Below are 15,074 nucleotides of genomic sequence, written 5' to 3'. Positions count from 1 at the left end.
CTTTATTCACGGAAACAACTTGTCCGCCCTGGGTTGAGATTGCTGACAGCTGGCCGCCTGGGGAGCAGATTGGAGGTGGGTTTGGGTCTGTTCCCCAGACTGTGTTCTGAGTGGTCAGGTCTCTGTAAGGCAGCTGCCACCTCCTGGACACATTTGCACACAAAATACTCCTGACTTCTCGCTCCTGCACACTTTGGAGACAAACTGTTGAAGACAGCGCTGTCCTTCCTGGCAGATTATTTCTGCCCTGGGAGTTTGCTTGGTAATTTCACTGTTGGACTGTCTACATTCTTCATTCATTCAAGAAATACCCACCAGGTTCTGCCCATTAAACTCGGCCCCTGGAATGGGGGTGAGGGTGGGGGGGAGGCCACACTGGAGAGCCTGCAATGTGACTGAGGCACAGGACGTGCCAAAGCCTGTTATGCCTGGAGGGGTGCAGGCATGAGCACGAGGCCAGTACTCCGGGGCCACTGCAGGTAAATGGGCCACCAAGGACCCTCTGGCTGAAGTCTTCTGAATCCTGCTTGGAAATGGATGTGAGCTCTAGAGTTACAATCTTTTTTCCTGATCGAAAGCTTATTATGTTTCTGAAAGCTGTGTGAAGTCTTGCCAGGATGCAGGCTGGATAAGAAACAGCTTTGGGAGCTATTTAGGAATTCCCATTTTGGTGTTTGCTGTATACATGGGCCTGATGGCTAGAATTCGGGTAATGACCACATAGTGAAAACCGTCTTGGCAGAAAATATCACACACAGACCCAGAAGTGCTTAAATACAGATTTATTGCAAACCAACACCGGAGACAGGGTGATTTCGCAGGCGGGCACCCCATTTTCCTTGGACCTCAGCTGATGGAGCTCAGTGGCCAAACTGCTCCTGCCGTGTCTGAAGAGAGAAAACAGGCAGAGTGCACAGGTCCAGGGCCCAGGCCAGCAGCGAGGGGTGCAGGCAGCCCACAAGATGCCAAGCCCCCCAGCCTGCCACTCCCAGATGCCGGCAAGCTGCTAGTATCCCCAGTGGGGTGAGGAGAAATGCAAACATCTGAAAATAAAATTGGGCAAAAGGAAGACAACTGACCATGGAGTCCACAGCTCCCAACAGCCAAGGTGCAGGCCTCATACCCCACCCGTTGACGGCAGAGGACCCGCTGGGGGTGGCGGAGGGGAGGAGACAGGCACGGTGCCAGAATGGTTCTCACACAGACCAGTGAGACCTCTCACTACGTGGAACAGGTGAGATCCGGAGGACGCTGAAGGGGGGCCTCAGCAGCTCTGTGACCAGCCTTGGCGACGACAGCCAACAACAGTGCTCCATGCCCCCTTGGTGGTGCTCCCACCAGTCACCAGGTGTACACACCTCCCGTGATGGCACTGGAGCAAGCAAGTGCTTCCCAGGAGTGTGTCTACAGGGCCCTGTGAGCCAGAAACCTGCCCCCACACACAGCAATCAACCAGCTCCCACCCACACAACTGAAGGTGGAAGTTTCTAGAAGGAACGTCCCCACCCCCATGGCTCCTCCTCCTGCAGTCCAGCACACAAAGCCCGAGGGCAGGTTCCAGGGTGCAGAGGCCTGCAAGGTAACAGACCAATAGGGCAGCCGCGCGGTCCTGGCGAAGGGCAAGGGCTCTGGGTCCTGGGAGAGCCGCGGGAGCAGGGCCCCAAGCTCTGGGTGGCACAGTCTGGCTTCAGCCAAGAAAGGACCTGGGGCTGCCGTGAGCAGTGACACACCATGAGGTCTCCTGAGGGCACCTGGCCCAGCTCCTCTGACAAGAACCAGGTCCCCCAGGGGAAAGTGCTAGGCCGGGTGGCAGCAGGACAGGCCAATCAGAAGACAGAGACCCTACTGTGCAGGGCCTGAGGCCACCAGAGACTCTTCCAGCACCCAGAACCAGAGACCAGCACGCTGGTTTCCATGGCTCTTCGACGAGGCTGAGGAAGGCGGTGGACGCGCACAAGCAGACAGGCAAGACGACACAAGAACACACCCAGCAAGAGGGCAAGGCGGCAGCTTCCCCAAACTGGCCCTGAGCCCAGCCCTCAGCCTGCACATCCCTGCCTGCGCTTCCACAGCCGAGGGGCACCCACGACCGCCCCGAGCGCACGGAGGACAGCAAGCAGAGAGCACAGGAGCGGAGCCACGGGCGCAGGGAGGAGGGAGTGGCAAGCGGTGCCGGCAGGGCCCAGAGCTGTGCCCGCTGAGACAGCCCCTGCTCCCCGACACCCCCTCGCAAGGCGCACAGCCCCGCCCTGCTCTGAAACAGTCTGGAGACGCAGGGCAGGGTGGAGGCCGGGTTCACCCTTGAAACTAGACAGCGAGTCCCCGGCAGGAGGGAGCTGGGGGGCACGGCCGCGGCCCCGCTTCCCTGCCGGCGAGGGCGTCCTCTCCTCCGGTCATTAAAACTGCACAGCCCCTGGGGAGATGTTGAACATGGCCGGGTCGAATCGCTGGCCTCGGAAGGGAGAGCCTTCAGCATCCCACCCCTTCTTCAGCATCTCATGGACTTTCTACAAACAGAAAACAGAGAGGTTAACTGTAGTCACCAGGCCTGCACGTCCCAGAGCAGAACTCTGCTCTGCTTCCTCCGGAAGAGGACCTGCCTGGGCTGACAGCAGACCCTCCGCAAGCCCCTGCTCCCCACATTCAGGTTCCAGCCCATCCTGTCCCCAGAGCAACACCGGCCATCTTCCTGGTTTGGATGCTGTCCCTGCTCACCAGGAGTATCTGTCCAAGCTCCAAAGGGCCTGAGGGCCACAGCCCACGGAGCTGTAAAGAGAGGGTCTCTACCCCCCTTTCATAGGGACAAGGCGGGTGGCCTCCAGGCCTGCACTCTCAGACAGTCTAGGAATGACCTAGGCTGTGACTCAAAGGGAGAGACCTCAGGATGTCTGACTGTGTACCCGCCAATCACTGATCCCACAGCCCCTGGGGGCAGGGGCCAAAGCTGTTATCCAAGGTGGGCTCAATCATCCCAGCCTGGACCACCAAGCTTCAGGGCTGGCAGCAGGCGGCTGCGCCGTGTGGGAGGCCCTCACGGCGCCACAGGCCCCGTCCCCCCAGGTCCCCACATCTACACGTCCTCCCTTGCAAACACACTGGGCTGGAAACCCTCTCCCCTTCCTTCTGATCAGGAAAAATGAAGAGACTCACGGTCACGGGGCCAGAAAGCCCTACCCACCTCTTAACCTCTAGGCTGACAGAGTGAGCTGAGGGGAAAGCTCCTGGTGTCTGACAAGACCACAGGGCTCCTGACGGGGCCTTCTCTGCCCGTTATTCCACCTGAGTGGTGCAGCAGCAAACATGTCAGACACGCAGTGCATACTGCGCTCGGCTCAGCACACATGACACACGCCAAGGACCTTAGAACAGCACCTGGCACGCCAGCACTAGCCCCGCCCACCCGCGTGCCTCTGGGCGCCGGCAGCCACAGGGTGGCCTGCATCCCATCCCTCCTCCTCCAGCTCGTGCCCACCGCCCCGAGCCTCCTCCTCCTCAGGCTCTCACTCCACACCCCTCAGCTGAGCATCGAGACAAAACCTCTCCAGTGAGCTCTGACTTGAGACACACCCTCTGAGCTCGACCCACCGCGAGGTCCCCGTACCCCAGCCTCGTCACGGGCAGTCTGACGGGCCCTCTTGCTCCAGCCCCACAGGGTCCTCAGCCCGCTCCCCACACTGGTCCTGCCCCAAGCCCCTCACTGCCACCTCCTACTTTCTTAAGCCGCCTCTCCTCCCACCACCCTCATCCAAAGCCACCTGCAGTGTGCTGACTCTCTTCTCGGGACACTTTTCTCCAGGGACCACAGTGACTGTGCAGGGCTTCAATGTCACAGAGGCCAGCTGCCTCACCACCAGGCCACACCAGCTCTGCCGGCTCCTCAAGCCTCCACGCTTTCCTCTCAGTGCCAAACCTGCTCCCCACACTGCGCGTGCCTCAAGGCTCCGTGCACCTAAGACAGTCCAGGGGGATGCCTGGGAGGCCAGGCCCCGTATGCAGACATTCGTTCCCAACCCCTGCTGAGCCCAGAGGCGTCCCAGACGGCAGTGCTGGTGCCCCTGCCTCTCCTAACACAGCCCTGAGGCACCGAGCTGTCCAGGAGCAGGTCAGCTGGACGCGGGGTCACCACTGAGACCCGCTGCCTGCACCACCATCCAAGGGCTCCCGTGTGTCCACTGAAGGCCTCCACAGGGCGCTGCACTCAGCCAGGCACTCATGCCGTCACGGTCAGCACTGCCGCGCCCATGGCAAGTCCTGCTAGAACCACTACTTCCGACTCACACCACGGAAGCCTTTCCATCAGACCAGTGTCTTCAGGTTTCTTTTCCAGATGCTTCTTGGATCGGTGGATCCCAGCCCTGAGCTCATCAGCAGGGACCTCTTGCTTCTTATTTAGACCTCACGGCCAAGTGCCTGCCCACTCTGGGGCCGGACATCCAAACTTTCAACAGCTGCCCAGGGCCCTCTCCCATCAGGTCAGTGTTCAGACTGCTCTTTCATCTGGTGGCTGCAGGCAAATGCAGCATTAACTGGATAAAACTACCACCTAAACATGCACAGAGGTGGTTGCACCCCATGTCCTGTGTTAGGCCAGCTCAGGGATTACAGCCTGAGGCCACTTTCCACAGATGAGACCACCAGGTGCCTGAGAGCCAATGGTCAACCTCAGTCCTGGCCTCCAGCCCCATAAGCCCAGGTAAGGTTGGTGAACGAGATCAAGAGATGATTCAGAGACTCGGGGAGGGATGACAGACAAGCCTGAAACTAGCTCAGGGTTCAAACCCCACCCTGCTGCCAGACCAGCTACAGGACCTTCAACACGTGCTGTGACCTCTACACCTCAACCCTCCTCTCAAATCCCCGTGCGGTTCACTTGGGACACTGAGAGAGGAACTCTCTTCTCTAAACAGCCACTCTTGGGAGTATCAAACAGGAAAAAGACAGCACGTGTCTAATCCTCCTCTCTGCCACCACAGGCTCCAGACGAGCCTCCTCTCCAGTCACTGATGTCCTCCTGCCCTTCTGTGGCTGCTGGCCAGCCACACTTCTCAGGCCTCTGACTTTGAGAGCGCCTTGGAAAAATTTTCTTCCCCCTGGTCCTTTGTGGTCAAACCTGCACTGGACCCAAGGTAGGGCAGGGCCAGGCTGTTCCTCCTGTACTGAGGGTCTTGGAGGGGCTGAGGGGAGGTATGGCCCCAGTGTGTGAGGTAGGAACACGCGGCCTTACCAGGACCCTCTGGAGAGGCACCTCTCGGCCCTGCCACCTGGGCTCTTGGTCCAGGCACGGAACCAGAGCGCCATCCCAGGCAGTGACCAGGCCCAGGCTGCAGTGTCGGGACCCAGGAGGCAGCTGCACAGATAGCAGCATGCCCCATCCACCCCAGCTCAAGCCCCAGGAAGGCCCAGGAAGTGTGCGTGCCCATACCAGCTCGTGGCTCTGCGGCTTGCCCTGCAGCTTCTGGTGGTAGTCGAAGGTGAGCCGGTCCAGGACGGCGTGCTCCTCCTCGTCCACTGTGGCCATGGAGCGCTCCTTGTTGATCTTGTCAATGTCGATCTGCTCCTCGCCCTCCAGGATGGCACTCCACCAGTATTCGCCCACCTTGTTCAGGCTCACCTGGCACACGAGGGCCGAGACAGGGTCAGGGCTGGGGAGGTGGCACTGGGGACCCGGGGAATGTGGGGACACTGGGGACTCCACTCTCCAGAACTGGGACTGAGTGGTGCCTATGGTCCTTGTCCCCAGGTCCTCTCAGGAAAACAGTGACCCTCCACGGGCATCAGCAACCCCACCTGCTCAGCCACCAGAAGCCCAGCCTGCTCATCAGAGGGGACGTTTCCAGCTGCTCTGAGCTGCACCACCCATGGTAACTGGCCCCTGTCACAGCCTCCGCAGCTGCCAAGGGAAGCTTGAGCCCAAACAGAAGCTTCTTTCAACATCCACCTGTTGAGCCCCCACTAGCTCACCACCCCAATGACCTTTCCTGCTTCCAAATGCAGCAGCCAGTCTCCTGCCTGCTGGGGTCCCCTGCCAAGGGACCAAGCATTCAGCCTGACAGACTCCCCCACAACCTGACGCCCAGGCTTCTTTGTCCCACCGTCCTCCCTGGCCTGGCCAGGGCGACCACTGCGTGTGACTCACTTCCTGCCCAGCCTCATGGTGTAGCCCAGGGAGGAGACAGAAGAGTCAGGGGGGCATGAGAACTGAGAGACAAGGATGGCGCAAAAGCAGGGCTTGGCCTGAAGGTGAAGTCAAGTACCCGCATCCCAGGGTCCACAGGGACCTACACCCAGCAGCTGGGTTCTTGGGGAAACTCTCTATCAGCTGACCAAGAATTGACAGGTGAGCTGCAAACCTACCTCACGTTGTCCACTCTCGGACAGGATGAAACCCCCAGGCACGCCCAAAAGGGTGCGGAGGTGACAGAGATGATGACCCCACGGCAAGAGCAGCTCTTACTCAGTGCCATGAGGACAGTGTGACTGGCTAGCGGGCAATCCTGACAAGTGACCTCTGTGCAGATACTGCATGCTCACAGGCCGTCAGTCAGCCCACCCCATGGCTCACGGGCTGCAGGAGCAGTGCTGCCAGCTCCGGCCCTCTGCCCTGGTGCACCAAGAGCCCCTACAGAGCCCAGGTCCAGCAGAGCTCAGCCCCAGGCGCTGAGAGTGGCTGAGGAATGGGCGCTGATAGGGCAGGTCACGCAGTGGAGACAGCTCCAGAAAAGCGCGAGCAAAGCATCAACGTCAGTATCGCAGCCCAGCACACAACGAGGCTGCCCCACTTCTGAGCATCACGGGTGGACGTGGCTGTGCAGATGGCAAGGGTGAGGCGGCAGGGGCTCTGCCCTCCTCATCAGATGAATGGCCTCTACCCTGCCAACACCACGGTTTCCAGTCAGAGTGAAGTCTCTGTGTCCAGATGCTCTGCCCAGCTGCTCCGGCAGCTTTCTGCCCACTTACTCTCCTGCTTGCATGCGTGGACATGACCTGGCCCTCCAAGACCCCAGTGCTAAGCTCTGAGCCCCATCTTCATGGAACTGCAGATCTCTGGGCCAGTGCATTGAAAGGCTTGAGGGGGAAATCCACTCTCTTCATACTATTCCAGGAGAGCTTCTGAGGAACAGTCAACCCTCTATCCACTGACTCAACCATCTTCAGATCACAAATATTTGGGAAAGAAATTTCCAGAAAGTTTTCAAAAGCAAGACTTGAACTTGTCTCCTTCAGCAACAACTGTTTACATAGCATCTGCACTGTATTAGGTACACGCCATGAAGTGTAAGAGAGAACGTATGTAGGTTATGTGCAGACACAACCCCATCTGTATTAACAGACGAGAGCATCCTTGGGTGTGGGTATCCTCTGGGCATCCTGCAACCAACCCCCTGAGGATACTGAGAGACAACTGTACTTACAGAATATAAATTTCCAAAGAGAACAAACCCTTGAGATCTATTTGTGTCTTTGTTAGTGATCACTGATCTCAGCAGTGATCTCATTATCACTGCTGAGATCTCTCTTAACGTGTATCATTAGCATTAATACAAGCCCTGTAAAATACATAATGTTACCTCTACCTGGAAGACAGCGCCTCACCTGGATCGCCCAATGCCACAGGCAGAGCAGAGCTGCGCTCGGGCCAACAGCCCTCAACTGCACTGTGGGGGGGCAGCCTGAACCCCACCCCGGTGCTCTGCTGCTGGTCCTTCTCACACAAACCACATGTTGGGGGGGGTCCCAGTCAGGTCCACGCACACCCAGGCCTAACACAGCTCGGGGGCACCACGGGACTGATCCTGACGAGGAGCTTGGTGGGCCTCACTACCTGTGCCTCCTGCCTCCACAGAACACGTCTGCATGGGCACTCTGCACACCCAGCAGGCATTAAGATGAGCCTAGCACCACCTTTAAGGGGAAATTCACATAACATAGAATGAGCCATTTTAAGGTGAACAATTCAATGCATTCTGCACACAGAGGCTGTGTCTAGTTCCAGAACATTCTCATCATCACAAAAAGAGAACTCGTACCCACGAGCAGTCATTCCTCACTCTGCCCAGAGGCTTGCCCCCCCCCCCCCCCAGCTCTGGCAACAAATCATTTATTTGCCTTTTCTGGACACTTCCCAGAAATGGACCCAAAGGCTATGTGTCCCATGCCTGGCTTCTTTCGCTCAATGAGATGTCCTCACATTCCTGTGCTAGTGGGTCAGAACTTTCTTTCTTTTCCAGGTTGAGCAATACGAAATGTAGCACCCAGAGGATACGTGGAAAATGTTCTTGAAATGGGGAAGAAGGATTCAGGTCTAAAAATAATATCTTTGATAAAGTAGTCTGATGGTTTAACATTTGGTTTTGATTTTTTAACAGCTATTTTTTTTTTTAATTGGGTTTGTGGAGGCGTAAGCTGACACATAGTAAAACTCACTTGTGAGAGTAGGTCCATCCTATGAGTTTTGACAAATGCAGCCACACAGCTACCACTATCAAGCCACACCCTAAAGGTCCTGGTCCCCTTGGTCGGTGACCCCATCCGCCCGCCACTCGCTTTGCCATCTTGTTGGTCTGTGTCTTGGTCTGCTCTTCTCTTAGCACAGTGGTCTGGCGTTCAGCCACGCTGTGCACGCATGGAAGGGTAATCCCTTGAAACGGTGGGCTGACGCACCTGTGGGTGGCCAGGTGGGCCTTTCCAGGGTTCGGCAGTCACCTACCAGGCTGCCTGCAGGGCTGTGTGTGAACGTGTGTCTCCCTTTCCCTTCGAAGACACCCAGCAGTGGTCCTATGGTAACTGTATGTGTAACTTTATGACCTTCCCATCATAGCTTAAGTGTACGTGTAACTTTATGGCCCTCCTCTCCACAGGGGAGCTCCAGGGGCTCCACACTCTTGCCAGCACCTGCTACTGTTGATTCTTTTCAGGAGCCAATCAAAAAAATATGAAGTGACATGTCACCATGGTTTTAACTGGCATTTCCTTAACAACTAACAATGTTGAGCATCTTTCATGGACTTATGTGCCATCTCATTCCTTAAAACATTTTATCTGGAACAATTTCAATTTCACAAGTTACTAGAATTGTTCGAGTACAAAAAACAGCCACACACCCTTTTCCTAGATTTACCCACTGTTAACACACTATCCCTTTTATTACATGCGTGTGTCTGCACACACACACTCATTCTGTGTAAGTTCATATATAATACGTGGTAAATTACATGACACTTGTTCCAGAATCTTGGCCCTTTACCCCTAATACTTCAGTGAGTGCCTCTTCAAGATATGAAAGTTCTTCACTACTGGGTTGGCCAAAAAGTTCATTTGGATTTTTCTGTAACATCTTAAGGAAAAAATCTGAACTTTTTGGACAACCCAGTGGAGTTCAACTCCCCTTGCCTCCAGCAGAGGATCCAGCCCAGGGCCCCAACTACATCTTAGTGGGCCCGTCCCCTTTAACCTAGAACACTCCGCCACTGCGGTCCTTTGTTGTTAAAATCGTTTCTTTATCTGGGGTTTGTCTGGTGCTTCCTCCTGATGAAACTCAGGGACGCGCCCCAGTAGAACCCTGCACAGGCGATGCTGTGCCCCTCCTGCGATGCCCCACTGGCAGGCACAGAAGTCACGTGGCTGCAGCACCTGGGGGTTCCTCCCTGACTCCCTCTCCCCCGCCGTGGTGGGGAGACTACGCTTCCAGCCCCAGCAGAAGCTGTGGGAGGCCAGCAGGGGCCTTCTCTCAGCACCAGCTCCTGGATGTCCAGCCTCGCAACAGCTCTCACTCGCTCCAGTCCCTGACCACGCAGCACTCAGAGAGCCCCAGCCTGGCTGGTCAGGGGTGGCTGCTGTGACCTGATAACTCACCCTTATCCCTCGGCCTTCCTCCAGGTTCCCTGTAGCAACTGGTCCCGGATTGAGAATCAGTTTCTCAGGGGAACCCCCAGAGTGCTGGCTGAACAGTTTTCCCAAAATGCCCTCGCAGAAACTTCCAACTCCACGTGGATCAGCTTACCTCAGCACCCCAATCTGTGCTGATGACTCACCGACACTCATCTCCCTCCCCGCCCCTCCTCACAGAACCCTGTTTCTATTCAGGGAAGCAGTGTGCCCAGCAAGGAAGACAGCTCCTCACAGCTGCCCGTACGTGGGATCAAGTTTGGACCAAGGAGATGTGCGTGAAAGTTGCGGGTGATGTTTCAGGGGGTTGCCTTGAAACCAGGACAGAAGACAGGCAGAGACAGCAGGGGGCCTGCTCAGCTCCAGGCACTTTTGCGGGGAGGACGTGATCCCCAGCCAGACCACTGACCTCTCAGGGCTTTGCCAGGGGCGGTACTGTTGTGGGGAATCTCCTAGTCTTTGATGCTAACAAATTTTTAAGCTTTAACATTAAAGCGCTGAGGGCCAGACAGAGGCTGGCTATGATGGGGGTGTGGCTGGGAGAAAAGCGACCACGTGCTGCCGAGCTTCCTCTACTCTCTCCTCCCACGTGGGATGGAGGGGGTGCTTGCTCTGTCCACTGGGAGCATGGTCTTCTGGTTCGGCTTGGCACACCCCTCCTTTTCACTGGGCAACTTCTCCAGAAGGCTGCCGGAACACGATGCCTTAGGCCACCTACTTCTCAACACCAGGCCTCAGCTCTTCCTGGCTGGGACCTTGGGATTGGCAATGATGCCAAAAATGTGCCCAGCCTGAGAATCATGACAGGTAATGGGAGACATGGGTACTGAAAGCCAAGAACTTGCATTTCACTCCCTGGACTAAATTCCAGGCTTGGGCTCTTGCCAAAATACTACCGTGACTTAACCTGTATTTTAAGCTGAACAATGGTCCCTCAGGGCCAGGAAAGGGGCAGGTGGCCACCTATGACAAAACAAAGATGGTGAACCACTTCACAGAGAAACACATATCCTCCCTAGAAAAATGGAAAGGAACAAATGGGAGAAATGCAGATAAGTCAGCAAAGACAAGTTAAAATTAACAAGCCCAGCGCTGGGGTGCAAAGGGGCCTGGTGATGTCACAGAAATCTGACATCCTTCCGGAGAGAGCCATGGCAACGGCCAAGGATGACAGCTTGTAACCCCACTTCTGAGAACTGTAATTTAAAGAAATCATCTAAATATGGGGGTCCAGCATGCATTAAAACACTCCCAGGCTCAGGCACCAGACACACAGCAGTGTGAGCTTTAAGGCAAGTGGACAAAGGTCTGCAAACGCTACAGCTCCTACACTGACTTTAAATGACTCGAGTGTGGGTCACGTCGGCATGTGAACGGGCTTTGCCTCACAAATGGCTACGAATCAGAGACACAGAGCATCACAGGCGTGAGGCCGTGGTCTGCAGGCGCCCAGAGCCCAGCCATTAGCCCCACCTGCGGGGAGAAACCAGGGCAGTGAGCCGACGCGGGTTCTGGGACAGAACAAGGCACAGGGGGAGGTCCTGGTTTCACGTCTCCGTAACCAAGAAAGGAGCTTGCTTGAGAATCAAGCAGCCTTGTTTAACATTCTCAAGTGTGGGAGGGAGGGAGGCAAGAACTGTCATCCGGTTTTAGCTGCCACCCCTGCCTGCTCTGAAAGGCTGCTCGGGTGTGTCTGATGCAGATCCCGGCTCAGGCGAGGAGAGAGTGGTGGCTGGGAATCAAGGGGCATGTCTGCATCAGCCTGACTGGGAGGTGAGGACTCAGGCCATGGGCTCTGGTGAGGTGACAGGCATCCCTGGGGGGACCCCTCTTGTCCCAAGTGGCCCCCACAGAAACCGTGCCTTGTGATACAGCCTGTGCGAATGTCCCAGGGCAGCCGTAACAAAGCCCGCGTATGGTGGGCTTGCAGCAAGATGTCTATCCTCTGTCTGGAGGCTGGAAGGCCGCCATCGAGGCGCTGCAGGCCTGCACTCCCTCTGCAGTTTCTAGGGAACCCTGCCTGGCCATCGCGTCGCCCTGTGTGTCTGTATCTTTTCTTCTTCTAAGGACACTTGTCACTGGGTTTAGGGCCCATCTGGATAATCCAGGACCATCTTGTCATCTGCAAAGACTCTCCCTCCAAACAGGCCCTCTCTGCAGGTTCTGGGGTTTGGCAAGGACCTCTGGGCACCCTTTCCAGTCCACTCAGACTTCAGGAGGTGGGCCCTTGATGACTTCCTTCAATCGCCCCAGTGCCTAGCACAGGGTCTGGCACTTAGTGATAAGCACACAAGGCTCTGAGCCTCATTCTAAGACCAAGGAACAGAGGTACCGTGGGGCTCAGGTGGCTAGTGGGACCGCGGCAGCCGCACTGGTTCCTCCAAAGGCTCGAGAGAGTGGCACTGGTTCTTCACAGCAGATGCACCGGGGTCTTCACACGTCCAAGCAGCGTGCTCACTGCACTACAGTATCATCTCAGACACATGGCACTCGGCGTCATCAATAAAATAAATAACTACACTGAAAACACACCAAACCTCCAGCTCCATGAGTAACAGTGTCTCCACAACACACAGGCATTGGCTGTACCAATGGTCAGGAGGAAGGCGGAGACAGGCAGAGCCCAGCATCTCAAGAGAAAGTGCATGCCAGGTGAGCAGGGGGCTGTGCTGTCAAGAAAGCTCCAGAGAAGGATATGATGCTCTAAACAAGTCCCCTTTCCCTTCTACAAGCGGTGAAGCAGCATTAGAAATGTAACACCATCCAAGGATGATGAAAGCCACTCAAAAGAACCAAGGAGAGAACCAGCGCAGCACCTGCAATCCCTGGAGGTTTCTCCATGGACCCCGTGCGGTGAGCAGGAGCAGAACTGAGCCTTGCTTACGGGCAGCGACAGGTGTCCCTCGGGCCACAGCCAGGGCTGCTCCTTTATAACTCCTTGAGCAGCAGGTGCCTGGCAAAAGCAAACTGGAAAACTGAAAGGTGGCCAGGGCACAAGCCTCCTCCTGGACCAGAAGAGGACCTGAGCTGACCATGGGGCCTGGGCACATGACCGGCCACCCGGGCCACCTCAGCAAGGTTGGCAGAGATGGCGACACCCCGGTCTCCCTGCTGGCCCAGTGCAGCCTCTCACAAACACCACCACACTGCTACCAGCTCTCCTTCCCTGCCTGCCCCTCCAGGGTACCTTTCAGTTGACAGTCCGAGGAGGGAACAGGAGGCCTCCAGGTCTGGGGTCTGGCTCCACCCTGAGCAAGCCCTTCACCCTCTCTGAGTGTCAGCATCCTAGTTTGTAAAACAGGCTTGCAGAGATGAAACAGCATTGCCAGGCACCTCAGAGGGCCAGGCCAGAGTGCCTGTATGCAACAGATGGGGGCTTGAATTACAAGGAGTTAATGCCCTGGCCACAAGCCACATCTGTGTTCAGATGTAATTTGTACAAAACACACAAGATGACATGGCTCTGGAACAGTGTGAAGAAGTCAGTGTCACCTCTTGTGACAAACACCCTAAAGAGTGAGCTACCTGGTAACAACCTCATTTTCACTGAAGTAATGTCAAGTAAAGGGAATCCTCAGTGTCCTGATTACAACCCTGACAGAACAAGCGGGCTGTAAACAGAGGCTGTGAACCTTCAGGGTCCAGCAACGAGGTCAGTCTTTCCGTCCCAGGCACGGGCTCGGGTTTACAGGGCTGAAGATAGCAGAAGTGCCCCTCAGAGGGAGACCAGCACAGCAGCTGCCTGCTGGGACTGCTCTGGATGGTCCATCAACCCCACATAGGTGATGTCAGGCCTGGTGCCCGTGGACAACAGGGCACCCAAGCTCACGAGTCCACATTTCCAGGACCACTTGAGCCATCACAGCAGCACCTGTAGAGAGGGTAGCCTGCCAGCCACTGGCTCCCACTGGCCACTGGCTCCCACTGGCCACTGGCATGACCTCGGCAGGCAGGGGGATAATGAAACCCTGGCTTTCTACCTCCTGCAACCATGCAAAGTCCAGATGAGACCGAGACCATGACCATGAAGGCATTCTGCAAATGGAGGAACCGGTGATAAGAACATGGGCCATAGTTTGGGGAACGGCACTGCAAGTGGGGAGGCATAGGGGTAAAGAGAGAGACCGAGCCCCTGGGCAATGAGGGGGGAAATCATCACAACTGTCACACGCTCGTGGTGAGGACGGGGCCTGTGCAACAGAGCAAGGTCTAAACAAGACTCTGGCAGACCTGGCCAGCACTCTGCCACCAGTGTCCCTGCCACACAGAGGCCGCGGGTGCCCATGGGTCCCGAGCACGCCGAGACCTCCAGCTGACCCAGCACTGGGGGTTCCTCTCTGTCCCATCCGGCATGGGTGTCTGCGAGCTGAGAGAAGCCAAGCAGAACCCCATGGGCCTTGCCGGTTAGGACCAAACAGGCAGGCCCAGGGGGATCTATTTTCTGGAGAGAGTAGATCTCGACGAAACTGTACATAAAGAACATTTGTATATAAAATTCTGAGGTTTTTCTTTGTCCAAAAGACTTAATATTTTTCTTTCCATCTTTACCCCTTTCACCATGCCCCAGGTTAAGCACCCCAGGAGGAAGGAAAAGAATGAACCCAAATATACAGTTTCCCTTTGCTGGAGGAAGCTTCCCTGCACGCTGCCCACTGAAGAGGTGCAAGGCTCTTATGAAGGAAGAATGGAGTAACTGAACACATTCCCCTCAGTTTGGATCCCACACCCTTGGTTAGCTTAGCCAGTTGAGACCCCCTTTAGCAAATAAGGCTGTCTGAGTTTATTAACTCTGTATCCTCCAGGCTGACATTCATGTAAATGATCTGCCTTTTAATTTTTAACTTATTTGCTTTGGCCTTTTAGATATAACTGAATCCCTGGAGAGAGAGGCCTCTGAGACTGAGAGACACATCCAGTGTGAGCACAGCCGCACTCTGGGGATGGTGACCCGCCAGGACCTCCTCCGCGGTTGCTGTGTGTGGTCTGTGTGTGGGGAGGACAGACTGCACTTGAGGGCCCCTGAGTTTCTCACTGACAGGGGATCCACCTCAAGGAGCCAAGCACTGGGACCCCAGGGGCCAAGGCTGCAGCTGCAGCAGTGAGTCATCAGGGGCCCACAAAGGTGCCTTCTGAGCTACGTGGGAAACAATGGGGCAACTCCCCCGCTGCAGCAATCAACACGCTCACTG

At 56.1% G+C, this 15,074-nt stretch overlaps 1 protein-coding gene across 1 annotated transcript in view; it reads right to left on the bottom strand.

Moving 5' to 3' along the window:
- Positions 1-767: 767 nt before the first annotated feature.
- Positions 768-15,074, bottom strand: part of NUDCD3 (NudC domain containing 3) — a 70,026-nt gene continuing 55,719 nt past the window's right edge. Inside the window, exons 5-6 of the mRNA XM_004007984.5 lie at positions 5,423-5,611; positions 768-2,507 (exon numbers count right to left, since the gene is read on the bottom strand). Of these exons, the coding sequence (XP_004008033.1) occupies positions 2,397-2,507; positions 5,423-5,611 (300 nt within the window). The 3' untranslated portion in view covers positions 768-2,396. The remainder of the gene's footprint in view (positions 2,508-5,422; positions 5,612-15,074) is intronic.

Source organism: Ovis aries, chromosome 4, assembly GCF_016772045.2.
Source record: "Ovis aries strain OAR_USU_Benz2616 breed Rambouillet chromosome 4, ARS-UI_Ramb_v3.0, whole genome shotgun sequence".
Lineage (NCBI taxonomy): Eukaryota > Metazoa > Chordata > Mammalia > Artiodactyla > Bovidae > Ovis > Ovis aries.
Note: the sequence above shows the minus strand (reverse complement) of the source record. Positions and strands in the feature narration are given on the sequence as shown.